The 26,599-nt window shown below is 37.8% G+C and overlaps 1 protein-coding gene across 1 annotated transcript; it reads left to right on the top strand.

Annotated features, from left to right (window-relative positions):
• Positions 1–3,239: 3,239 nt before the first annotated feature.
• On the top strand, positions 3,240–26,465 carry LOC102902755 (vomeronasal type-2 receptor 116-like). Its single transcript, XM_006992749.3, has 6 exons — positions 3,240–3,436; positions 6,391–6,682; positions 6,950–7,762; positions 9,070–9,297; positions 22,932–23,055; positions 25,546–26,465. The coding sequence occupies exons 1-6, from the start codon at positions 3,240–3,242 to the stop codon at positions 26,463–26,465; spliced, it is 2,574 nt and encodes an 857-aa protein (XP_006992811.3).
• Positions 26,466–26,599: the final 134 nt, after the last annotated feature.

The raw sequence follows: 26,599 nt of genomic DNA, 5'->3' as shown, positions 1-26,599 counted from the left end.
CTAAATAGGATTTATCCATCATATTCCTCCACTCAGAGCTCAAGGAACCCCTCAGAATAGGAGGCAGTAGGAATCGGGGAACCAAAGGGCATGGATAACACCTGGAAAACAAGGTCCTCTAAAGCAGTTTAACAAATCTCATATGAATACACAGGGCTGAATCACCAATCATAGGGCCTATATGGGTCTGACCAGATACTTGACATATACATTATAGCTTTCAGGTTAGTATTTTTGTCTGTCAATGATTTTGTGTCTTCTCTTGGAGATCTTTTCCTCCTGTTGCTTTGCCTTCTCCATCTTTGATGTAGTAGGTTTTGTTTTATCTTATTATATTTCATTTTTTTAAAAGGCTCTGTGATAAAATATAAATAAAAATTTTCATTTGCTTTAAAATTAGTAATAAATAATTCTTTCTTTTCAAAGATTTATTCTTACATGTATGAGTGTACAGAGATCAGAATATACAGTTTGATCCTCTAGAACTGAATTTATGAATGGTTGTGGAACTCCATGAGGGTGCTGGGAATAGAACATGAGTACTCTAGAGGAGCAGTCAATGCTCTTGACAACTGAGTCATCACTCCAGCCCTGGTAATGCATATTTCTTAATAACCAGTATTATATTTTAACTTCCCTGTTTTGAAATTATATAAAACTTCATGAATATGAAAGTGCATTCAGTTGCTTTAGCTACAAAAAATGAAAATCATAGTTATGATGAGAGTCCTTCATCACATAAGAATGGCTATCATCAAAAGATGACCAAAACCTAATGAGCATGTGGGAATTTTAGGGAATCACTTGAAAATATCTAGTGTGAGTAGAAACTGAGACAGCCAGTGTAGTAAGCAGTATACAGCTGCTTCAGTTAATGAATGTATGAGTAGTATGTTATGGTTCATCGTACCTTTCATGGGACTTCTTGAAGCTACCAAGGTCAGCATGTCACATAGACACTTTCCTGCCCGTATTTATTTCAGCAAAATTCAGAATACACATGATATGGAATCAACCTTGATGCCTGCCAACAAATGAACAAATAAAGATATGGAAAAATTTGTTATTTTACTTCACACATACATAGTCATTATTGTCATTTACAATGCATTCTTAGAATTTTGAAAGTTTCATTCAATAAATTATCTCACTTAAATAAACAGTGGTTTTTAACTGTTATATAACCAATTATATAGACATTTAAATATTTAACTTCTATGTAATTCATAAATAATTGAAACCAAAGGTAAAGTTAAATGAATAAGATTACTGAGTCCAGACTTCTCTTAGACCTATTGGAAGTCAGATAAAAGGCATGCAGAGTTTATACACATACAACAGAGTTGTCCTTAATCTAGAAGAATTAACTGATATGAGGAATTGAGGACAGGACAAGAGATAACACATTAAACTCAAGAGTCAGACTTGAGAAATTCAGACTTTTCACAGACTCTATATGCAATAGCATGTGTGTTTGACACACTTCTTTTTGCACAAAGAAAATAATATAGGTATTATATGAGCATTGAAAAGTGTAACATGAATTTTAAAAGTTCTTTTTAATAAAAAACCCAGTGCCAGATATTGGAGTAAACGCTGAAACCCAGAGAGACAAAGGAACAAACTACTGCTGCATCTTACCTCTAGGAATCATCAGGCTGAAAAGCCTTTAGGTCCTGTCTCCTCATACCTTGTATAACTTTCTCCAAACAGTCATCACTTCCTTCCTAGTGCTGGGATTAATGGGGTGTGCTTCCCAAATACTGGGATTGAAGGTATGAGATCTCAAGTGCTTGGATTAAAGGTGTGTGCCACCACTATCTGGCTCTGTTTCTCTTCTAGACTGAGTCAATCTCATGTAGTACAAGTGGTTTTGAACTCACAGGGATCCAGATGGATCTCTCCCTCCCAAATGCTAGGATTAAAGGTGTGTTTCACCACTGACTGGCTTCAGTGTTTAATCTAGTGGTTTGTTCTGTTCTCTGATCTTCAGGCAAATTTTATTAGGGCACACAATATATCACCACAGAAAAGGCTTGAGAGAACTGGGGATAGGATACGTTATGAAGCCAATGAGAAGAAAAATACAGAAGAAAATATCATCAGTAAACTCTCCCACTGACAATGCAGATTCTATAATGCAATGAAGAGTGGATAACTAGGAAAAATTGTATAAGAGTTTACACATTCAACACAGGGTTACTTCAAATTATTATTTCCTTCTAAGATACTCAGCAGAAGACTTCTTCACAGCCACTACTAAAATGTAAAATAAACAAAAAACAATGTACGAAATCAAAGATAAAGTAGAAGAAATTGGTCATTACAACGTATCTATGAAAACTGAGGATCAGGGATGGAGATCATGTTTTAGAGCTCAAATATTCAGCTTATCTTCCCATTAATAATGATTGATTGGGAGGAGGAGAAATGGTGGGTCTTATGTCATATTTGAAATAATGCACAAGCATCTGATCATCTCTCTGGATCTTGTTGAATATTTAAAAATCAACATTTAACATGCAAATGAACTCACTTTACACAGAATGTAATTATGTGATGAGCTGGACAGTTTTGGATATAACAGGACTCAGGAAATTTTGGGATTTGACCTGATAATTGGTTCTCAAGACAATGGAAGCACAGGTTTTGGTTAGATATCCTGTACCTGTCACTGGTGTAGCATAGTTCCCATTGTGCATACTTTGTTATTTCAGATGCTCCACAAATGAGGCTACCTCTCCCTGGAATGGACTTGTTGATATAATGCCCTGTGTGTAACCATGAATTTCAACTTTGTTGGTCCTTCTTGAACCATTAATTTATGTTTCACTGTGGGTCATCTAGGAAAATACACTGACATCATTTCTAATAATGTTCACCTAAACCTAGGTAGTCCTGGGACCAAATTCTTTCAACCTGGCTTCATCCCATGGGCCTTATGTCTACAAACATGACTGATGTCATGGAACAAGAGACTGAACTATCCCCATTTATAATTATTAACCCATGTTTTTCACATGGACTGGGGACCTCAGGTGCAAAGCCCCAGGGAAAAGATTGTCCAAGATTACTCCAGGGGTGAGGAAATAACTGGAAAAAGGGAAACTTTGATGTGTAAATAGCCTCTCATTTAGCTAAGAAATAAAAGCAGGTAGGAATAAGTGGGTGCCCATTTGATATACTTATCTGCATAGCACTTCACAATTCACACTTCCTTAGTGTAGAGCAGGGCAAAGATGTTCACTTTGATTTTCCTCTTCTTGCTCCTGAACATTCCACTTCTCCTGGCCAGTTTTACTTATTCCAGGTGCTTTTGGAAAATGAAGAAGACTGAAGACAAGGATGAAAACTTGGTGACAAGTTGTATCTTCTTCATCAGAACAGTGCAGTGGCCAGTGGAGAAAGAGTATTTCAACAACATTTTGAATATACAGTAAGTGCTTTTGTATTTTTCATGTAAATTGTCATCAGGAATATTTCATGAGGGGTTTGAGGATGAGGAACAGAGCAATGCTTTGAGTCTTCTATCATGTTCTCTCTACCTCCACACCAACAAATGACTCCAAATTCTTCTAAAGATTCATTGCTATTTTACCACTTTTACTTTGTCCAGAGGGTGTTCTATTTTTCTTCCAGTTACTTACAAGGATAGAAGTGGAGTGAAGAAAGCAGTCTCTACCATGATCCATCATGAATAGCTCTCCTCTTGACAGTGTTCATAACACAGTAGTCAGTCTCAGCAAAAGGAACCCATTCTATTTCATGAATTTTGAATTTGCAGTAAATGGTTATAGAGTTTGCTGATGGTCCTTTCATCAGTGTGAGCAAGTTCTAGGACCACAAGCATTTGTTCCACACCTAGGTGCAGAGAGATTTCAGGTACATATTAAGTTACTCTCTCAAATTCCTCGCATGTGGTCACTCTGCCTTCTGAAGATGCATCAGGAATGGAAGCAGGAGACATATCCACTGTGAACTCCATGTTTTCTAGGGAAGGAATTTATGAATTGTAAAGTATATGTTTATATTCTTTGGAAAGTGAGGCTATCATTAATAGTGATGTATTGTCACTTTCCTTGTCACTTGCCTGAGTAACAGCTGTGGCATGTGATAGTTGGCAACACTTGCGAACATGGATAGAAGAATTACTGACTAGCTCATCTTTGCCATTATTTAAGAAGCATGTGTCTTTTCTTTTTATGTATATGTTGTTTCTTGTCTGATACTTATATCACATTTACTTCTTATGTTTCTCTTTCTGTAATCTTACTAATTATAGCTGCATATTTTACAAATATGGGCACTGTACACATGTTGATTTTGTGGATTGCTCATAGTTACTTTCAAACACAGTACTTTAAACCAATAGGCAACTCTGACAAGCTCAAGTAACTGATGTTTCTTAACATTTACTATGCAGAAGTTAGTGCTTGAGGTGCACAAGTTCTAGTCTCAAATTTCTTTGTCTTTTACTGAAAATTTCAATAATAATTTTTCTGTGTGGTGAAAGGGAATATTTTAAAAGTGCCTATTTCTATAGACAAAGACACAATTTCTAAGTGAAAAACTGATTGTATTTAACTCTGAGGAAATCATTCAGAATAAAAGAGTATGTTTGATGTGTATTGGTGAGATGATATGAAATGGCTAGGAAGAAGCATGAGTCATTATTTTTCCCATAAATATGAACATAAAATGCCAACATTCTCTTCCAACTGATTTGTTGCCCATTTTTATTACAAAAATAAGTACTTTCTATAAATTTTATACTTTATATTCTTCTATTTTACAAACATGTAATACTGGCATGACAAATCCCAGTAGGATATCAGTATTATGTTAGTATAACTGGAAAAGTAGTCAAAAGATGTTATCTAGAAGAATAATTAGGTTGGTCAGATATACCCAGTGTGAACATATCACATGCCTGTGTAAACATAAAACAGGTGCACAATACTGGAGTGGAGGTGCACGCCCTCAATCTCTGCACTTGGGACCTGCAGCAGGTGTAGCTCTGTGTATTTGAGGTCTGTCTAGACTACAGGAAATTGTTATTCAATACCATGTGATCTGTGACATTTCATGTCCTAAATTATCATTATTCCTGTCTATACAGATAGACACATACAGACATACATCTTTTAACAAATATTTCTTTGGTTTTTGAATTTATTAAAAAAAATAAATGTTAAAAAAAAGTTTTTTTTACCTGCAATAGATAATCCTGAAAGAAAAAGAGAGGGATATGTTAACTATGTTGCCCACTAATTATAATGAATTGTAAGTCCATAAGCCAAATGTTACCCCATAAAGACTATTGTGTAGTTAACAGTTGCTCTTTGACAGCCTTAGCCATTTCAGTTGTTTTCATAAGAAAATAACACAAACTCCTTCGCTAACATATCATATGAATTTTTTATATTGCTCAAGAATTTCAAAATGAAGACAATGTCAGGTTTACTGTTTGGTCAAAGCTTGTGCCCTTAGGTTTTTTTTTTTTTCATTTTTCTTTATTAAGAAATTTTCTACTCACTCCACGTACTATCCACAGATCCCCCTTCTCCCTCCTCCCACCCCCAGCCCTCTTTTCCAAGCCACCCCACATCCTCACATCCCCCAAATCAAGGTCTCCCATGGGAAGCCAGCAAAGCCCAACATACTGAGCCTAGGCAGGTCCAAGCCCCTTCTCACTGCACCAGGGCTGTGCAACGTGTCACATCACAGGCACTGGATTCCTGAAGCTTCCCCTTAGACCAGTGACAGACCCAATCCCCCTGCCTGGGTGCCCCCCAAACAGTTTGAGCCACACAACCATCTTCTGTATCCAAAGGGCCTAGTCTAGTCCCACGGGGGCTCTACAGCCACCAGTCCACAGTTCATGGGCTTCCACTAGTGTGACCAGTCATCTCTATATGTCCTCCCATCATGATCTCGATGTCCCTCACCTGCAATGTCTCTCCTCTCTCTCATCAATTGGATTCCTGGAGCTCAGCCTGGTGCCTGGCCATGGATCTCTGTATCTGCCTCCATCAGTCACTGGACAAAGGCTGTATGATGACAGCTAGGTTATTTTCTAGTCACCAGAGTAAACCGGTCCAGCTGTGCCCTTGCTTTTAACTTCTGTGCAAGCACTCACAAACCAGATGGAAAACACTCTGATGAAGATGACAATGGCACCTCTCATTTATGGGAGACCCAGCCCTATGAACTTTTAATGCTTTTGCAAGCTTTCAGCTTCTTATATTATCCCAACCTTACAACAGAAGATATTTGTTTCAATATTTGAGAGAGTTTAGGAGTACCATCCATTACAGGATAGTCTTTGTATTGACTACAAATAATCATCTGTTGATCTTTGTCCATAATAAACACTGTACCCTTTTACAGAACATCAAATGACAACTACAAGTTTGCTCTGTCCTTGGCTTTTACTGTGGATGAGGTCAACAGGAACTCTGATCTATTACCAAATAAATCTTTAGAATTTGGTTTATCAGACATTAATTGTAAGGATGTGATTCAACTTTACATTTCCAATATGTTTTTTGAACATGATCATAGTGTTATCCCTAATTATGTCTGTTCTGAAGATATCGAGTGTGTAGTGATGCTTACAGGACCCAACTGGGCAACATCTGCAGTACTTGGGACAATAATGAACATCTATAAATCTCAGCAGGTAAGATTTTATGGGGTGGGTTTGCTGTTGCTACCATTCCTAGATGCCAAAAAGAATGTAAGGAGGGGACTGGCCTTACATTTGTATCAGTCTATGTAGTTCATGAGTATTATTCAGAGACTGACGGGCTTTCCACATTACAATCTTTGAATTAGAGATGAGGGACGAAGTAATAGGAGAGGATTATTTTTTATAAATCTTTGCAGAAAAACGTGTTTACAAGTTTTTAGAAGTGCTTGCTATCTCATGCTGCTCCCTGTGTCCTAGATCCTCCAGCTCACCTATGGACCCTTCCATCCTATCCTGAGTGATAATGAAAAGTTTCCCCATCTGTATCAGATGGCCCCACAGGACACATCTCTAGTCCTGGCCATGGTCTCCATCATCCTTCACTTCCGCTGGAACTGGGTAGGTCTGGCCATCTCAGACGATGATCAGGGTACCCAATTTCTCTCACATTTGAGGAGAGAGATGGAAAAAAATGCAGTCTGCTTTGCCTTTGTGAACACGATCCCAGCCAACATGAAGTTATACATGCCAAGAGCTGAACTGTATTATAACCAAATAATGACATCATCCACAAATGTTGTTATCATTTATGGTGACACAGACAGTACTCTAGCTGTGAGCTTTAGAATGTGGGAATCTCTAGGTATACAGAGAATATGGGTGACTACCTCACAGTGGGATGTCACTACAAGTAAGAGAGACTTTACCCTTGACTCATCCCTTGGGAAACTAGCTTTTGCACACCATCATGGTGAGATTTCTGGTTTTAAAAATTTTGTTCAGACATTGAACCCTCTAAAATACACAGATGAATATCTGGCAAGTCTGGAGTGGATGAACTTTAACTGTGAAGGCTCTGCACCCAACTGTAAGACCCTGAGGAACTACTCATCAAATACCTCAGTGGATTGTCTAGTGGTAGAGACTTTTGACATGGCCTTTATTGATAGCTGTTATGATGTATACAATGCTGTGTATGCTTTTGCTCATGCAATGAATGAGATTCTTCATCAACAGAGAGATAGTCAGCCAATGGACAATGGAAAAGGACATGGTTCTAGCTGCTTGAAGGTAGTGTTTCTTCTACTATATTATATTGGTGTCATCAATATCATATCTTTAGGAGTCTCTCAGATGTGGAAACTCAGTGGACTAGGAAATATTTCCCCAAATAGAAAGATTTCAGAGCATTTTTCCTAATGAGGAAGTAAACATAAATGTTGGTGTAAATCTCTAATGCAAAGGCCGTAGAGTAGAAGACACAATGAATCAAGGAAGATCAGTGATTTTGTTATGGAGCACCTGATTATCATCACCCCTGTTCTAATACAGGAAGCTTTATCAGTCCTTCCTCATGAATGCTCTCCACAATGCGAAAATGAGTCCTTGTTCATTATTAGTCAAATGTGTGGTAATTCGTGTAGGGAATGTTTTTCACACATGCTCTCAATCAATTCTGCCCCCACTGTCAGCTCTGGGGACCTCAATTGGCATTCTGAGAGTACACAGATAATATTGCTATGATTCAGTTCAGTACATACATGTGTATTCAGGTGTGTGAATGGTTATTTCTCACTGTGTATGTGTGTATGTTTGTATTTTTCTGTGTATCTGTGTGCACATATGATTTCCTGTGTATATGTTTGTTTCTATCAGTAGCTGTCTGTCTTCCTGTGGAAGTGAGCATAAATTTGTCTCTGTGTCAGTGTCTTTCTATATGGGTGATTTTTCTCCACATATCTTCATGTGTATATTTGTCAATGAATGTGTCTACATGTGCCTATGTGTGTGTTTTGTATGTTTCCATCTATACGCTTACACATATGTTTATCAGAGTTGCTGTGTCTCTGTGTATATGGACATATGTCATTTGATGAGGGCATAAATTTGTTTGTGTGTCAATGTTTCTCTGTGTTCTTTCTGTATCTGTGTGTCTTTCCTTATATGTATTTGTCTGTGTTTGTGTGTGTGTCTGTGTATATGCTTTCTGTGTGTCTGTCTGGATGCTTATTCCTGGCTCTGTGTGCCTCTATGTATATATGAATGTTGAGGCATGTGTGTGTAAATAAGATTGTGGCTGTATTTTGTGTCTATCTTTATATGGATGAGTGTGTACGTGTGTGGGGGGAGTGGGGGGGTGTACATTTGTATTGAGTATCTATGTTTTGTGTCTGCATGTATGTCTGTGTTTGTGTTTGGTAGTTTCCTCTGAGAGAACTGAAATTTTAGGAACATTATGATACTCTTACTTATCCATTTGCTTTCACTGAGATTTCTCCCCTGGGCTTCTTAAATAAAGTTGCCTTTAAGATAAAATCAGAATGTTTTTTGACTTCAAGGAAGGACACATACACAATATGATACTGCCTGTATTTCAGTTGCACTCCTTTCTGAGGAAGACCCACTTCACTAATCCTATTGGGGACAGAGTGAATATGAACCAAAAAGAAGAACTTCAGGCAGAGTATGATATTTTCCAGATTTGGAATTTCCCACAGGGTCTTGGACTTAAGGTGAAGATAGGAGAGTTTAACCCATATTTTCAACATGGCCAACAGCTCCATTTATATGAAGACATTATAGAGTGGGCCACAGGAAGTAGACAGGTGGGTGTGACAAAACTGTACTGATTTCCAATACACAGCAGTAACACTGTCAAGTAGATCCATTTGTGCTTCCTTGTAACATAATGAAATAAATTGTCATATTAAGAACCAATATCTAGCCTCCTATATTATGTTTCTTCTTTTCACTTTTTTTTGATATGACACTTTACTAATCCTTTGAGGATTTCAGACTGCATACAGTATATTTTTACCATATCAGAACCTGTTTCTTGTTTTAAATATAAACATAAAACTGGTTGTAACTATGATTTAATATTTCTAGTGAAGTGAACAATATTCTCTTGTTAACATTATGATTACTATGGAGTGGTTTCCTCCCTTATGCTTAACCTTGGGCACAGATGGAGTAAATTAAAAATACACCAGTCATGAATTTTTATAATCCAATTTTGTTTAATTATTTTTGCAAAGATGTCTGAAATTGTCAACACCTCTAACCATAAATTAACATTTTCATGATCCATATTAGATATTCTATGAATTATAACCTTGCCTTTTCTTTCTTTTTTCTTTTATGTGGGTACTGGTGTTTTGTCTGTATATATTGTATGTCAGGCAACTGCTGTGTGTGTGGTGCATATGGATGCCAGAAGAGTGATTTGCATATCTAGAAACTTGAGACTGCTTAGTGCCATACAGTGGCTGCTAGAAATCAAACTCAGGTCTTCTTTATGAGCAGGAATTGTTACTGAAAGCTAAGCCATCTCTCTAGCTCTTAATCACACCCTGTAAAAATAAATTACTCAATAGAGGAACTTTACCTGGTCCCATTAATTATTTCATAGTTCATTCAAGCTAATAAGGGAGTGTCTATATTTTTTCACTATATGGGAAGTATTGGTAGTAATAAAAATTGGTTTTGAGGAAATTTGTAAATGAAATATTTGTAAATGAATTATGCATCCTCAGATTTTATAGGTATGTATTTATTTATTTTTTTTATTTTACAACACCATTCAGTTCAACATAATAGCCACAGATTCCCCTGTTCTCCCCCTCTCGCCCCCTCCCCCTGCCCCCAGCCCACCCCCCATTCCCACCTCCTCCAGATCAAAGTCTCCCCCGAAGACCGGGATTGACCTGGTAGACTCAGTCCAGGCAGGTCCATTCCCCCCCCTCCCAGACCGAGCCAAGTGTCCCTGCATAAGTCCCAGGATTCAAACAGTCAACTCATGCAACGAGCCCAGGACCCGGCACCAACGCACAGCTGCCTCCCAAACAGATCAAGCCAAAAGACTATCTCACCCATTCAGGGGGCCTGGTCCAGTTGGGGGCCCCTCAGCCTTTGGATCATAGATCCTGTGCTTCCAATCATTTGGTTATTTGTCCCTGTGCTTTATCCAACCTTGGCTTCAACAATTCTCGCTCAAATAAACCCTCTTCTTTCTCACTAATTAGACTCCCAGTGCTCCACCAGGGGCCCAGCCGTGGATGTCTGCATCCAGATTCCTCAGTCCTTGGATGGGGTTTATGGCACAACTATCAGGGTGTCTGGCCATCCCATCACCAGAGTAGGCCATTTCCTGCCTTCTCTCGACCATTAACAGCAGTCTTTTGCGGGGGTATCTTTGTGGATCTCCGTGGGCCTCCGTAGCTCTCTGCTTCCTCCCCTTCTCATGTGGTCTTCATTTACCATGGTCTCCTATTCCTTGTTCTCCCTCTCTTTTCTTGATCCCGTTAGGATCTCCCACTCTCTTCCCCTCCACTGTCGCCCTTCATTGTTCCCACTCATGACCAGGTAGTTCATGTAGATCTCGTCCATTTCTCCGTGTCTTTTTTTGGGGTTCCATTTTCCAGGTAGTCTCACTGGTGATGTGAGTAGCAGTCCAGTCATCCTTGTTCCACATCTAGCATCTTCCTATGAGTGAGTACATACCATATTTGTCTTTCTGAGTCTGTGTTACCTCACTCAAGATGATTTTTTCTAGATCCATCCATATGCCTGCAAACCGTATGATGCCATTGTTTTTTCTCTGCTGAGTAGTATTCCATTGTGTATATATGCCACAATTTATTTATCCATTCTTCAGTTTTAGGGTATTTAGGTTGTTTCCAGGTTTGGCTATTACAAACAATGCTGATATGAACATAGCTGAGCAAGTGCTCTTGTGGTATGATTGAGCATTTCTTGGGTATATGCCCAGGAGTGGTATAGCTGGATCTTGGGGGAGATTGATTCCCAATTTTCTAAGAAAGCACCATATTGATTTCCAAAGTGGTTGTACAAGCTTGCATTCCCACCAGCAGTGGAGGAGAGTTCCCCTAGTTCCACATCCTCTCCAGCATAAAGTGTCTTCAGTGTTTTTGATCTTAGCCACTCTGACAGGCGTAAGTTGGTATCTTAGAGTTGTTTTGATTTGCATTTCCCTGATGATTAGGGATGTTGAGCAATTCCTTAAATGTCTTTCATCCATTTGGGTTTCCTCTGTTGAGAATTCTCTGTTTAATTCTAAAGCCCATTTCTCAATTGCACTGTTTGTCGTTTTGATGTCTAATTTCTTGAGTTCCTTATATATTCTGGATATCAGTCCTCTGTCACATGTGGGGTTGGTGAAGATCTTTTCCCATTCTGTAGGCTGTCACTTTGCCTTGTTGACCATATCCTTTGCTCTACAAAAGCTTCTGTTTCAAGAGGCCCCATTGATTGATTGTTTCTCTCAGTGTCTGTGCGACTGGTGTTATATTTAGGAATCTATCTCCTATGCCAATGTGTTCAAGACTACTTCCAACTTTCTCTTCTAGCAGGTTTAGAGTAGCTGGATTTATGTTGAAGTCTTTGATCCACTTGGACTTAAGTTTTGTGCACGGTGACAGATATGGATCTATTTGCAGCCTTCTACACGTTGATATCCAGTTATGCCAGCACCATTTGTTGAAGATGCTTTCTTTTTTCCATTGTACACTTTTGGCTTCTTTGTAAAAAATTATATGTCCATAGGTGTGTGGGTTAATGTCAGGGTCTTCAATTTGATTCCATTGGTCCACATGTCGGTTTTTATGCCAATATCAAACTGTTTCTATTACTGTAGCTCTATAGTAGAGCTTGAAGTCAGGGATTGTGATGCCTCCAGAAGTTGTTTTTTTGTACAGGTTTCTTTTAGCTATCCTGGGTTTTTTGTTTTTCCATATGAAGTTGAGTATTATTCTTTCCAGATCTGTGAAGAATTGTGTTGGTATTTTGATGGGGGATTGCATTGAATCTGTAAATTGCTTTTGGTAAGATTGCCATTTTTACTATGTTAACCCTGCCTAACCATGAGCATGGGAGATCTTTCCATTTTCTGACATCTTCTTCAATTTCTTTTTTCAGGGACTTAAAGTTCTTGTCATATAGGTCCTTCACTTGCTTGGTTAGTGTTACCCTAAGGTATTTTATGTCATTTTTGGCTATTGTAAAGGTTGATGTATCTCTAATTGCCTTCTCAGCTTCTTTGTCCATTGTATATAGGAGGGCTACTGATTTTTTGAGTTGATCTTGTATCCTGCTATGTTGCTGAAGGTGTTTATAAGCTTTATCAATTCCTGGGTGGAATCTTTGGGGTCACTCAAGTATACTATCATGTCATCTGCAAATAGGGAAAGCTTGACTTCTTCCTTTCCAATTTGAATCCCCTTAATCTCCTTATGTTGTCTTATTTCTCTGGCTAGAACTTCAAGTAATATATTGAATAAGTATGGGGAGAGTGGACAGCTTTGCCTCGTTCCTGATTTTAGTGGAATTGCTTTGAGTTTCTCTCCATTTAATTTGATGTTGGCTGTTGGTTTGCTGTATATTGCCTTTATTATGTTTAGGTATGTTCCCTCTATTTCTGATCGCTCCAGGACTTTTATCATGAAGGGGTGTTGGATTTTGTCAAATGCCTTTTCTGTATCTGGTGAGATGATCATGTGGTTTTTTTTCTTTGAGTTTTCTTTATATGGTGTATTACATCGATGGACTTTTGTATGTTGAAACACCCTTGCATCCCTGGGATGAAGCCTACTTGATCATGGTGGATAATTGTTCTGATGTGTTCTTGGAGTCTGTTTGCCAGTATTTTATTGAGGGAGATCGGTCTGTAGTTCTCTTTCTTTGTTGCATCCTTGTTTGGTTTAGGAATCAGGGTAATTGTAGCCTCATAGAAGGAGTTTGGTAATGTTCCTTCTGTTTCTATTATGTGGAACAATTTAGAGAGTATTGGTATTAACTCTTCTTTGAAGATCTGGTAGAATTCTGCACTGAAACAATCTGGTCCTGGGCTTTTTTGGTTGGGAGACTTTTAATGATTATTTCTATTTCCTTAGGGGTTATTGGACTTTTAAAATAGTTTATCTGGTCTTGATTTAACTTAGGTATGTGGTACCTATCCAGAAAAATGTCCATTTCTTTTAGGTTTTCTAGTTTTGTGGAGTATGGTTTTTTGAAATATGACCTTATAATTCTCTGGATTTCCTCAATGTCTGTTGTTATGTCCCCCTTTTCATTTCTGATTTTGTTGATTTGGATTCTCTCTCTCTGTCTTTTGGTTAGTTTGGGTAAGAGCTTGTCTATCTTGTTGATTTTCTCAAAGAACCAACTCTTTGTTTCATTAATCTTTTGTATTATTCTCTTAGTTTCTAATTTATTAATTTTACCTCTCACTTTGATAATTTCCTGGCGTCTATTCTTCCTGGGAGACTTTGCTTCTTCTTGTTCTAGAGCTTTCAGATGTGCTGTTAAGTCACTAGTGTGGGATTTCTCCAACTTCTTTATGTGGGCATATAGTGCTATGAATTTCCCTCTTAGTACTGCTTTCATAGTGTCCCATAAGTTTGGGTATGTGGTGTCTTCATTTTCATTGATCTCTAGGAAGTCTTTAACTTCTTTCTTTATTTTTTCCTTAACCCATTGGTGATTGAGTTGAGCATTATTCAGTTTCCATGAGATTGTAGGTTTTCTGTAGTTTTTGTTGTTGTTGAAATCTAACTTTAAACCATGGTGGTCTGATAGAACACAGGAGGTTTTTCTAATTGTTTTGTATCTGTTGAGATTTGCTTTGTGGCCAAGTATGTGGTCGATTTTAGAGAAATTTCCATGGGGTGCTGAGAAGAAGGTATATTCTTTCTGGTTAGGATGGAATGTTCTGTAGATATCTATTAGGTACATTTGGGTCATGACATCAGTTAAGTCCTTTATTTCTCTGTTAAGTTTCGATTTGGGAGATCTGTCCAGTGGTGAAAGTGGAGTGTTGAGATCTCCCACTAGTAATGTTTGGGGCTTTATATGTGGTTTAAGCTTTAGTAATGTTTCTTTTACATATGTGGGTGCCCTTGTGTTTGAGGCATAAATGTTCAGAATTGAAACTTCATCTTGGTGGATCTTTCCTGTGATGAGGATGTAATATCCTTCTTGATCTCTTTTGATTGATTTTAGTTTGAAGTCTATTTTGTTGGATATCAGGATGGCTACACCCGCTTGTTTCTTAAGACCATTTCTTGGAAAGTCTTTTCCCAGCCTTTTATTCTTAGGTAGTGTCTGTCTTTGAATTTGAGATGTGTTTCTTTTATGCAGCAGAAAGATGGGTCCTGCTTTCTTATCCATTCTGTAAGTCTATGTCTTTTTATAGGTGAATTAAGTCCATTGATATTAAGGGATATTAATGACCAGTGATTGTTCATCCCTGTTATTTTTGGTGGTAGTGTGTGTGTACTTCTCTTCTTTGGGGTTTACTGTTGTGGCTTTATCTATTGTCTGTGTTTTCGAGTATGTATCTGACTTCCCTCGGTTGGAATTTTCCTTCTAGTGCTTTCTGTTGGGCTGGGTTTGTGGATAGGTATTGTTTAAATCTGGCTTTGTCTTGGAATGTCTTCTTCCTTCCATCTATGATGATTGAAAGTTTTGCTGGGTTAATTAGTCTGGTCTGACATCCATGGTCTCTTAGTGTCTGCATAACATCTGTCCAGCTCCTTCTGGCTTTCAAAGTCTCCATTGAGAAATTGGGTGTTATTCTGATGGGTTTACCTTTATAGGTCACTTGGCCTTTTTCCTTGGCTGCTCTTAATATTCTTTCTTTATTCTGTACAGTTAGTTGTTTAATTATTATGTGTCGAGGAGACTTTTTTGGGGGGTCTAGTCTGTTTGGTGTTCTATAGGCTTCTTGTATCTTCATAGGCATTTCCTTCTTTAAGTTGGGAAAGTTTTCTTCTATAATTTTGTTGAATATATTTTCTTTGCCTTTGAATTGGTATTCTTCACCTTCTTCTATCCCTATAATTCGTAGGTTTGGTCTTTTCATGGTGTCCCAAATTTCTTGGACATTTTGGTTCATGACTTTGTTGGCTTTAGTGTTTCCTTCGACTGATGAAACTATTTCTTCTACTGTATCTTCAATGCCAGAGATCCTCTCTTCCATCTCTTGCATTTGAAGTTCCCGATCTTTTACTCAGGTTTTCTATTTCCAGCATTCCCTCTGTTTGTGTCTTCTTTATTTTTTCAATTTCCTTTTTCAGTTCTTGGACTGTTTCCTTTGTTTCATTACTTTTTCATGATTTTCTTTCAATGCTTTATTGTTTTCTTTCAGGACTTTATTGTTTTCTTTCAGGACTTTATTTTTTCTTGGAGGGCTTTATTGTTTTCTTCTAATTTGTTTGCCCTTTCCTCTAGTTGTTTACAGCGTTCTTCCATTTTTCTTGTCTTTTCCTTTACACAAGCCTCTACCTTCTTCATGAAGATTCTCATAAGGCTACTTTCTTCTGCTTCTTCCAATTTTTGGTATTCAGGTCTAGATGTTGGAGGCGGACTAGGTTCTGGTGATGCTGTATTGCACTTCATTTTGTTGTATGTACTTCTGCCTTGACGTCTGCCCATCTCCTTGTGGTTCCTTCTTTGTCTTATCAGTGTACTTTTTTCAGAAAGAGCTGACAGATTCAGGAAGTCTCTCTCTCTCTCTCTTGTCCAAAAGGGAGTTCTTTTGTCCAACTCTGGTCCAGAAGGGAAGTCAGTGGCAGGATGGGAGCTGGTGGCCGGTCTCTAAGTCTCAGGAAGTGGTTGGGGTTTCAGGCAGATGGGCGTGGGGGCAGGGCGCGGAGATTGCAGGGGCTGCCGGGGCGGGGGTCTTGGAAAGGGGATCCCTCCCAGTGGGGCTAGAAGTGGACCCGCTCGGTGGCCAGAGCCTGTGGCCAAGTTGGGCAAGTCTTCCCGGAGTGGCTGGTGCCCAGGGATGGGGTCCAGGTTGAACCCGGATACTCATCTCTGGTCCAGAAGGGAAGTCGGAGGCAGCATGAGAGCTGGGGGCTGGTCTCTAAGTCTCAGGAGGTGGCTGGGGTCTCGGGCAGATGGGCAAGGGGGCAGGGCGCGGAGATTGCAAGGGCTGCCGGGGGGCTTGGAAAAGGGGATCCCTCCCGGTGGGGCTAGAAGGGGACCCGCCTGGTGGCCAGAACATGTGGCCAAGTTGGGCTGGTCTTCCCGGAGTGGCTGGTGCCCAGGGATGGGGTCTGGGTTGGACTCGCATACTCACCTCTGGTCCAGAAGGGAAGTCGGGGGCAGGATATAGGTATGAATTTAAATGTGGGTGGTTTTAAGGTATACAATTCAAACTGCTCAGTACAAAGTAGGTTTAATTTTAAACATTGTAACTTCAGGAAACTCTGCAAGCATGATCTGAAGTGATATCACAGGTGGCCTAGATAGCATGAAACTTACAGTTAATGTTCTTTCTCAGTGTTGAGAAGGGTCATTCTCTGGATAAAGGGCATATGAGCTGAAGTTGTAGCTACTGAGCTAAATATTCACTCAGAGGACAGCAATGAAACCTCATGTCTTTTCTAACCACACCCCATTTGAGCATTACAAAAATATCTACTGGAATAATACATGGGATTAAAAACAATTCCACAAGTGCTCTGCTCCCAGAAATGCAAATCCCAATGCAGAAACTAACAACAAACAAATAAACATGGAGATATCAAAGCAACATCACTCCAAACCTTACAGTCATAGACATAAAGGAGAGTATATTCAATAATATACTAAATAACAAATTCAAAAGATGATTATAAGGGTTTTCCAAAAAAAAAAAAACAAAAAAACAAAGAGGGTACAAAACAACTCCTGGAAAATACAATGAGATCATGAAAACTTGCACACAATAAGACATTGAGTGAGCATTTGACAAAGGATTTTCAATAAAGATACAAAATAATGAAAAAGTTCAAATGAAAACATATAAAGAAAAAGGAAGATAAATCAAATAAATCTCAGTGAATATTCTCAAAAAGAGAATATTTTAAGTTGAATACAGGATGGCAAGACTTGAAGATCAGGAGTAGGAATTAGAAAATTCAAACTGTAGCAAAAATAATACAATAAGGAAGAATGAAGAACATAGGAGACCAAGTCAATATGATTAAAGATAAAATTTACAAATCATAGCCACAAGAGGGGAAGGACACACTAAAGCCATCAACATTATATCCAGTAAAATATAGCTGTAAATTTCCAAAATACAGCATGACCTACAGATTTCTAGATATAGTAGTCATCTAAATACCAAAGACTCAACTCCAGAAAAGAAGAAGTGCTTGTAATATTTTATTTAAAATTAGTTTTGTAACAGAGAAAATTGAAGGCTACAGGAAAGAGCCTCAGTCATAGAAGGGCTCCATCTGGATAACAGCAGATTCTATTAAGAATACTTTTAAAGGAGGAGAGTAACAGTGATGTATTTCAAACATATAGAGACATAACTGCCAACCCCAGTTACTATATGCAGCAAAATTATCCCTCATAAAAGGAGACAGAACAAAGTTCAGTAATGAACACAACTACAGGAATGCATAACCACTGAAACAGCAGTATGAAAGACTCTAGAAGAACTTCACACTCAAAACCGAGTGGACACAAGAGGTCAAAGGAACATAGACACAGCACTAAAAAGAAGTATTAGAAAAGTCTCAAATACTGCAATAACAAATGGACAATGATTTACAAATAATTCTCAATAAGAATGGAATGTTAATGGTCCCATTTTCTAATCAAAATGTGCAGACAATGAGATTGGTTCAAAAAGAAAAACAGACATTCCTTTGTTACCTTCATGGGAAGAAAACCTTTATTCATAAACATGAATAGAATCCTTCTTTAAAAGGAGGGAAAGCATTGTTATGAAGTGAAATAGACAAAAAGAAAATTAGAGAACAATCTCCTGGATGAACAGGGATGTAACAATTCTGCACTAAATATCTCCCAAGAGATCTCAACAACACAACAGAAAGATCAGTCTTGGCAACTAAGATGACTTCATTCCAGGGATGCAAGCATGGTTCAACATATGTAGATCAGTTAAGCGTATTATATCACATGAATAACTCAAGGATAGAATTCAATTGTTTTCTAAAAATGTGCAGAAAGGACTCTTAACAAAATCCAACCTCAATTAAGATTAAAAAAAAGAAACAAAGTCTGACAGAATAGAAGGAACACATCTTGACATAATAAGGTTTTCTATGTCAAACCTTTTTGCAGACAGATGTTTCCTGTCTTTATTTCTTGTTCCCAAATACCCAGAAGCCATGTCCCAAATTACCACACAGAGGCTTATACTAATTATAAATGCTCAGCTGATTGCTCAGGTTACTAGCTAACGCTTACATTTAAATTAACCCATTTCTATTAACCTATGTATTGCCATGTGGCTTGTGGCTTTATCTCTCCTTCAGCATGTCTTGCTTCCTGGGTGGCTGGTTGGCATCTATCCTGACTCTCCCCTCCTTCCCATCATTCTCAGTTTGGCTTTCCCACCTAACTTCCTGCCCAGCTACTGGTCTGCCAGTTTTTATTAGTCAATGAGAGTACTACATATTCATAGTGTAAAAATGGATTGTTTCACAGCATTTCCACCTTTTTGCCTAATTTAAAAGGAAGGTTTTAACCTATATATAGTGAAACTATACTCAACAAAGACGGTTATTAAGTAAGAATTATAGTAATACTATCTATTCCATTTGCATTTGGCAAAACTAGAGAAAATACTTAATTATCTATCTTATCTTGGTGAGTCTAAAGGTTTGTATCTAATTTACTTTCTATTATAACTAAGGAAAACTATAATCATAGCTATGTAATCTTTAACTCCATCAAAGATCCCAGAAGGGTGAAATGTTACCTAATGACAAGGACATCAGGCTGCTTGGACAGTTACCCAATGTTCCTCTATAATGTTGGGGCATCCAACTCTGGCCTACAGGCCTAGCATATCTGACAGACTTTCATGTGAAACAGGATTTCTGAAGGACTCTCCTGCCTTGTTTGGAAAAGTTTGACATTCACTTTCTTTTGTGTCCTGCTTGTCCATTTTAGACAGCATACCGTCAGCAGTTGAGGCAAGGGCTATTTCTTGCCCAAGTGGCTAACTTTTCCCACAAAGAAAGTAAACTCCATATGGAGTTTCTTTGATGCCTATTATCTTTTCTGAAGTAGATTGGTGCTTTCAGGAGCAGACATTTATCATTGTCATAAAAAAATCTTATGATTTTCAAACATCTTAAATGTCATATTCTGTAGATCTCTGAAGTGTTTGAAGATCATATATCTAAATATATCTGTTTATGATCTTGAAAACATACCTAACATGACAATAATTTTGACTATTATAGACTATCAATGTGTATTTTTAATTATACATTGCATTTTAAATGAACTGTATGAGCACAATCCTGCAAACAAGTGTAGAAACATACATACAACATACCAGAAATAACTTTAGATTTGTGTCAATAAATTTAAATCTATACCAATGTAAAATATTTTGAGTTTGTATTTTGAATTAAAGTAAGTTCAATAATCTACCCATTTCCTCCAACACTTCTATATTATATTCCCCTTTCTTCTTTTATAAAGATATCTCTATATTTAACTCCTTTGTTTAGCCTTTGTTGAGTATAACCAATAACAATTTGTAACCAACCCTTCCTTAAATAAGAACAAACATTTATGAGCAATATTTTGGGAATGTGGGAGTAGGTCTCTAGACTACTTCCTGTTGATTGGGGGCACTGGTAATCTTTGGAGGACCCTGAAAAAATTTAGGATTATGTTTAAGTCCTGACTGGATTATTTTGTGAGGCTGGATCATTTTAGTTAGCATGCTGGAAAGCTGTTCTGGATGCTGGATCACCTGGGCCATAGGTTTCATTGGAGATTTTTCAGGAGGTCTTTCTGTGGAAACAAAAGCATAACCTCTCCCTCAAAGTAACATATCTTTTGAAAAATTTTGAAGTCCAGATAATTTTAAAATCATAAGTTGGTTTAATATAGCAGTTTCCATAATCTGAGCTCTCTTAGCAACCAAAAAATTTTAAAGACAAAATAATAATATACATAATCCAAACATTCTGCATATTTTCCAGCTTTATGTGGATTATTTCTTTTTATATTCTTTTACTCCCATTTTAATACTTTATTTTATTATTTTAAAACTATATTTTAAAATCTAAGACTGTATATGCTCTTTCTCTTTTCTCTCCCAGGATTATGCATATTTTTAAACACACTGTTTAAGAGACTCTTTTTGTCTAAGTTCACCCATATTGTGCATTGGTAACCTTTTCTGTCTGTCTGAGAAACAAAAAAAATATTTTTGTAACTTAGATCATAGCATGCTGGTGCTGGCTCCTCCCACTTGGTTCTCTGACAGACTAGTCTCATGGTGGAGGCAAGTTTGCCACCAGCTTTGGGAGCGATGTTTACCAAGCCAAATCTGGGAAGTTACTGGGTCCACATTACCACCGAGGAGTCAATGCTCATAAATTCATTTAAGTTTTTGGCAGCAGAGCCTCTTATTGGAGCCACCCTATTTTTGCTGAAAACACTTAGTCAGGAAGCCTTCTCTTAAAAGAGCTGCCCCTTTGTTCACTGTCAGCAAACAAAGCCTACCAGAGAAAAGCCTACCAAGAAGCTGCGCTTGACCCTCTTTCTGTGTGTCTAGAATCCTTTTTTAAGCTTTGCCAGGCCACATGTTGGAATACCATATGAAGCATTAATCTAATTAATCTTATTGATAAAAACCAGGAGTCCAATATTGGGGTAAAAACTTGAAAGATCCAGAGGAGCAGCCATAGTCATTTCATACCTCTCCAGTTCCTTCAACCAAAAGGGCCTACATCCTTAATATACCCAATCTTGTAACTTCCTGTCTCCTCTATGTACAGACCTCCAGACTGCTATAATTAACTAGTGACTAGCTCCACCCTCAAACTCCAAGCAAACTTTATTTGTCAGAACACAAACAAAATATTACACACCTTTTGACAGCACTGTAGCACAATGAGAGAAAAATAAAAGAATAACCATTAAAATCAGAATGGGCAGGTGTGTGTGTGGTGTTGCATGTCTTTAATTTAAGCTCTTTGGATGCAGAGGCAGAAAATCTCTTTCTTTTTGTGGGCAGCCTGCCCTACATAGCAAGTCCAAGTAAACCAGAGCTACATATGGGACCACTGTCTTAAAATAAATGAGAAAGAAATGGACAAGAGCATGCATGCATTGTCTCCACTCTTCTTCAAAATAGTCTTTAAAATATTAGCAAATTAAAAAACTAAATGAAAAGAAGTAAAAAAATAAAGGAAAGAAATATAGCCTGGTCTACATAGGGAGTTTAGGAGAAACAATACAACACCATGAGACCCCATTTCAACACAAACAACAACAGCAAAGGAAGCATTGTAGTTATCAGTATCTGTGGAGAACATGAGATGATTCTGTGCAGAGGAGATGTTGTGGTTTTGAAATAGAACTTAATGCAAAACAAAAGATGCAAAGTGAGCATGCAAGAATCAGGAACTTTCTGATGCAGCATAAAAATCCCCATCACCAGGTTCATAGTAATACAAAGATGATATATACATTTTTTTTCAGTTTAAGAAATCCTTCAATTGACTTTAAACAACCTTTTATTGAGGTTCCAGCTGAATTAGAGTCTTTGTAAGGACTTTCCACATCAGGAAACACTTTACCTTCCAGCTCACTGCACATCGACTCACCAGTTTCTCACCACAAAATAAACTGGGTTCTGAATTTTTAGCCGTTTTGCTCTTTATACTGTTTGTCATGCTTTGCAGTGCTGTTTTACTGGAGTTAATCTTTGTTATCAGAGATTTTTGGAGATATTTCTCATTTTCAGATGTTCATTCATCGCAGCTTGCTATTTTTTTTTGCAGTGATTAAACAGTGACCCTAAGCGTATTGAGAAGGAATGTTTTCTTTGGCTCATGGGTTATAGTTAATGGGAGACAAGGCAGGATTCTGGAGACTGCAACCAAATCATAGACACTGAAGGAACAGTGCTTACTGGATTGCAATGCTTGCTTTGTCCTGCAGCCTTGCCTAGGGACAGTACTGCCCAGTGTTCTGGGCACTCCTACATCACCTAACGGTCAATGAAATGCTTCACAGATTGGACAGCAGTCTAGGCTGAAGGAGATAATATTTTTCAGTTAAGCTTCTTTAGGCCCCATGTTTTTTATTGTATTCTGAGAAATGTGATCACTCACTTGGAATATATGAAATTAGCTCATTAATATGTAAACATGCTATATAATATAGTTATAGAAGGAGTAGGTAAACCTTCTGACATCAGCATGTGTCTGATTTTCCTCAGATGCTGCCCTCTGTGTGCAGTTTTGATTGTGGTCCTGGATTCAGAAAATCCTGGCAGGAGGGAATGGCAGTCTGCTGTTTTCAGTGCAGCCCCTGCCCAGAAAATGAAATTTCTAATGAGACAAGTGAGTATTTACTACAGTTATAAATCTTTCACATTGATCATCCTTTCCACCCCTCATACTGGGATGCAGAAGGGTCTAAAAGGGAACTACACAAACACAATAAATTATTTTCCTAAGTCTTTATAGGAATATTGTTAACAAAGTCCCTGTATAAAACTCCTCATGCCTTGACCCACATCTTGACTCATTGTAAATTCATGGCTGGTGGCATTTTGTCAAAGAGACAGATTTGATAATCAAACTGCAGCGTGAGAGAACTTTACACAAGGTCTTTCATAGTGATTAATCTCCTCTAAAATTATACATAGATTAAATTCAGGTCTTGAATCTTTCAAAATATTTTTAATGTTTTTGCATATATGTATGTGTCCCTATATAAGTTTATACATACCAGGTATGTACAGGTGTGCGCAGAGAAGAAAATAGGGCAATGGATCTGCTTGACTGTATGTAGGTGCTAGCAACCAAATCCAAGTCCTCTGTAAGATTAATGAAGAGGGAAAATAATTTCCTGTTCAATTATTAGTAACTGCTAAGAATGAGAGAAGACTACATGTAATATCCAGAGATCTCTTCTCAAAGGTTTGATTTGATTAGAAATTTAGGAAAGTGGCGATAAGTATTGACACATGATATGGAAAATACATTCAATATTCTTATATACTTCACCCAGTAGCAGTGTCACAAAGTAATCCATTAAAATGGTTTTGTATGAAAGAAATTAGCCACAATTATTGAAATGATATTATCACCTACAAAGCCCATATTAGTCAAATGATTATTTATTCAAGATTTGCTAGATATAAATGATAGGCAGATAGTTTTTCACTACTTTTGCTTGTAATCCTATGTAATTATATTGAAAGTCCTTAAGGGATATGTATGGCAAGTAAAATGACTCACTAATGCTGATTAACTGAATTCATCCTCAGGACTGATATAGTAGTAGGAGTTAGCCTACTCCTAGAAGTTGTCTTCTGAACTCCATGCAATCTCACGTAAAACATATGCTAATGTAATTAAACACAGTATAATTAAACTCTTTTAAATTTAAAGACACATAGGAATAAAAGTTATTTGTGACAAAAATTAGCAGAACTGTCTTTATTATTACTTTCATTATGTGTATGGATGTGAGGCTGGTGGATATGTGCGCACAAGGGACAGTGCAGCAGAGAAGCCTCCAATGACTCTGCAGTTTTAGTTTCAGGTGGTTATGAGACATCCGATATGGATGCTGAGAACTGAACTCAGATCTTCTGCAGGAGCAGTACATTCTCTTCCCAGTTGAACAATGTTCCCAGCCCATTAAAAGAATTAACTAAATAGAAAAGTGCACAAAAAATTATTCTAGATAAAAATACTTAACATGTTGGAAGCCCGCTGTGACTATCTGTAATTACCCAATGATTCTGCGCAATTACAATATGGTTTCCTACACTTACCATCATGACTATTACAACTTATGAATAGGGCACTATTTATTGCTCAACACAAACATTCTGTATTGCTACTCCTTCTTAAGAGCTCTTGTGTTATCTTTATCATGCTGTTTATGCGTATCTACCTCACACTAGCATACACTAACAGAGTCTGGATCTCACAGAAATATAAATTAGGGAAGGAGGAAGGTGTTGTCTGTTCCGAAAGGTAACAGAATCCAGGTGTAGCGTCATTTTAATGCTAAGTATATTCAGAAGTTTATACTTTTAGTGATAGTGTTACTGCTTCTTACAAACAACTATTGGGAGCTTTCTTTCTCTACTGCCTGAAGAAGATATTACTGAGGCTGTATTTATGAATTCTCTTATTTTTGCCATCCTCAAGCATTATTATATTCATATAACTTTCATCTTTCACTTTTACCCTTCTACTTACCCCATATAAACCCAATCACTTTTAAATTCATGAGCTTTTTGTTTGTTTGATATATATACACTTATAAATATATGCACATATATAAATATATACACATGTAAAACTTACTGATTCCATGTAGAGTTGCTTTTATTTCAATGTGTTTGGGCCAGCAAATTTGAACTAGAAAATGTATCAGAGGTCTGGTCCCAGTGGAAGACACTGTCTCCATATCTTATGGGGACAGCTTTCATAAAAGAGACAAAGACATCAGGAGGCATTGAATCCATGTGATATCTGATTTTAATACACACTCAGAAAAAGTATGGTTCACTTCGGTGAATTCACCACTATAAGGCACTTCATCATAGCATCTGTAATATATTAAAAAATCTGTACTTTCTAATATCATGTCACATGATCACATCAATTCAAAAATGATTCTTTGGTTTTGTTCCCCATAGAGATAATGAGAATTATGAAATGGAAGCATTGTTATGCAGCAATGTTCTTCAATGACATCCTCAACAACAAAATACAGATATTGCAATGCTTTTTCAATACACATAATTGAAATGTCCTGTCAATGAAAGTGCTGAAGCAGAAATACTAATACTTTACTTTCTCTATCAGATGTGGATCAGTGTATGAAGTGTCCAGAGGACCAGTATGCCAACACAGAGCAGAACCAGTGCATTCACAAAGCTGTGATATTTTTGACCTATCAAGACACCCTGGGGATGGCTCTTGCGTTAATTGCTTTGTGCTTCTCCGCATTCACAGCTCTGGTTCTTGTGGTCTTTGTCAAGCACCATGACACTCCCATTGTGAAAGCCAATAACCAGAAGCTCAGCTACATCTTGCTCATCTCACTCATCTTCTGTTTCCTCTGCCCCTTGCTCTTCATTGGCCACCCAAACTCAGCTACATGCATCCTGCAGCATATTACATTTGGAGTTGTATTCACTGTGGCTGTTTCCACTGTGTTGGCCAAAACAGTTACTGTCCTTCTGGCTTTCAAAGTCACTGCCCCTGGAAGAAAGATGAGGTCCTTTCTAGTTTCAGTGGCACCTAACTACATCATTGTTATCTGTACTCTCATCCAATTTATTGTTTGTACAGTCTGGCTAAGAGCTTCTCCTCCTTTTGTTGATATTGATACACATTCTGAGCATGGTCACATCATCATTGTGTGCAGGAAGGGTTCAGTCACTGCCTTTTACTGTGTCCTGGGATACCTGGCCTGTCTGGCTCTGGGAAGCTTCATTGTGGCTTTCTTGTCCAAGAGTCTGCCTGACACATTTAATGAAGCCAAGTTGCTGACATTCAGCATGCTGGTGTTCTGCTGTGTCTGGATCACTTTCCTCCCTGTTTACCATAGTACTAAGGGTAAGGTCATGGTGGCTGTGGAGATTTTCTCCATCTTGGCTTCCAGTGCAGGGATTCTGGGATGTGTCTTCATTCCCAAGTGCTATATAATTTTGTTAAGACCAGATAGAAATTCTCTCCAAAAGATCAGGAAGAAACTATCTTCCAAAACTGATATCTCATGAATTCTAATACATAGTTGGTTATATATTAGACAAATCTATAGTTGGTTCATAACCACCAAATGCTGAATTATAATGCAACACCTATCCCTTTTACAATGACTCTCACTGTTTCCTCTAATGATGTTACCTAGCAG

This window comes from Peromyscus maniculatus, chromosome 1 (genome assembly GCF_049852395.1).
Source record: "Peromyscus maniculatus bairdii isolate BWxNUB_F1_BW_parent chromosome 1, HU_Pman_BW_mat_3.1, whole genome shotgun sequence".
Lineage (NCBI taxonomy): Eukaryota > Metazoa > Chordata > Mammalia > Rodentia > Cricetidae > Peromyscus > Peromyscus maniculatus.
The sequence above is the reverse complement of the archived record's forward strand: the minus strand, read 5'-3'. Positions and strand labels throughout refer to the sequence as shown.

Bases quoted from the DNA above. Each gene is read 5' to 3' on its own strand.
- LOC102902755 (XM_006992749.3), top strand. From the start codon at position 3,240: ATGTTCACTTTGATTTTCCTCTTCTTGCTCCTGAACATTCCACTTCTC. The intron at 6,683-6,949 runs GTAAGATTTTAT...CCTGTGTCCTAG, and splicing joins ACATCTATAAATCTCAGCAG to ATCCTCCAGCTCACCTATGG. The intron at 9,298-22,931 runs GTGGGTGTGACA...GATTTTCCTCAG, and splicing joins GGGCCACAGGAAGTAGACAG to ATGCTGCCCTCTGTGTGCAG.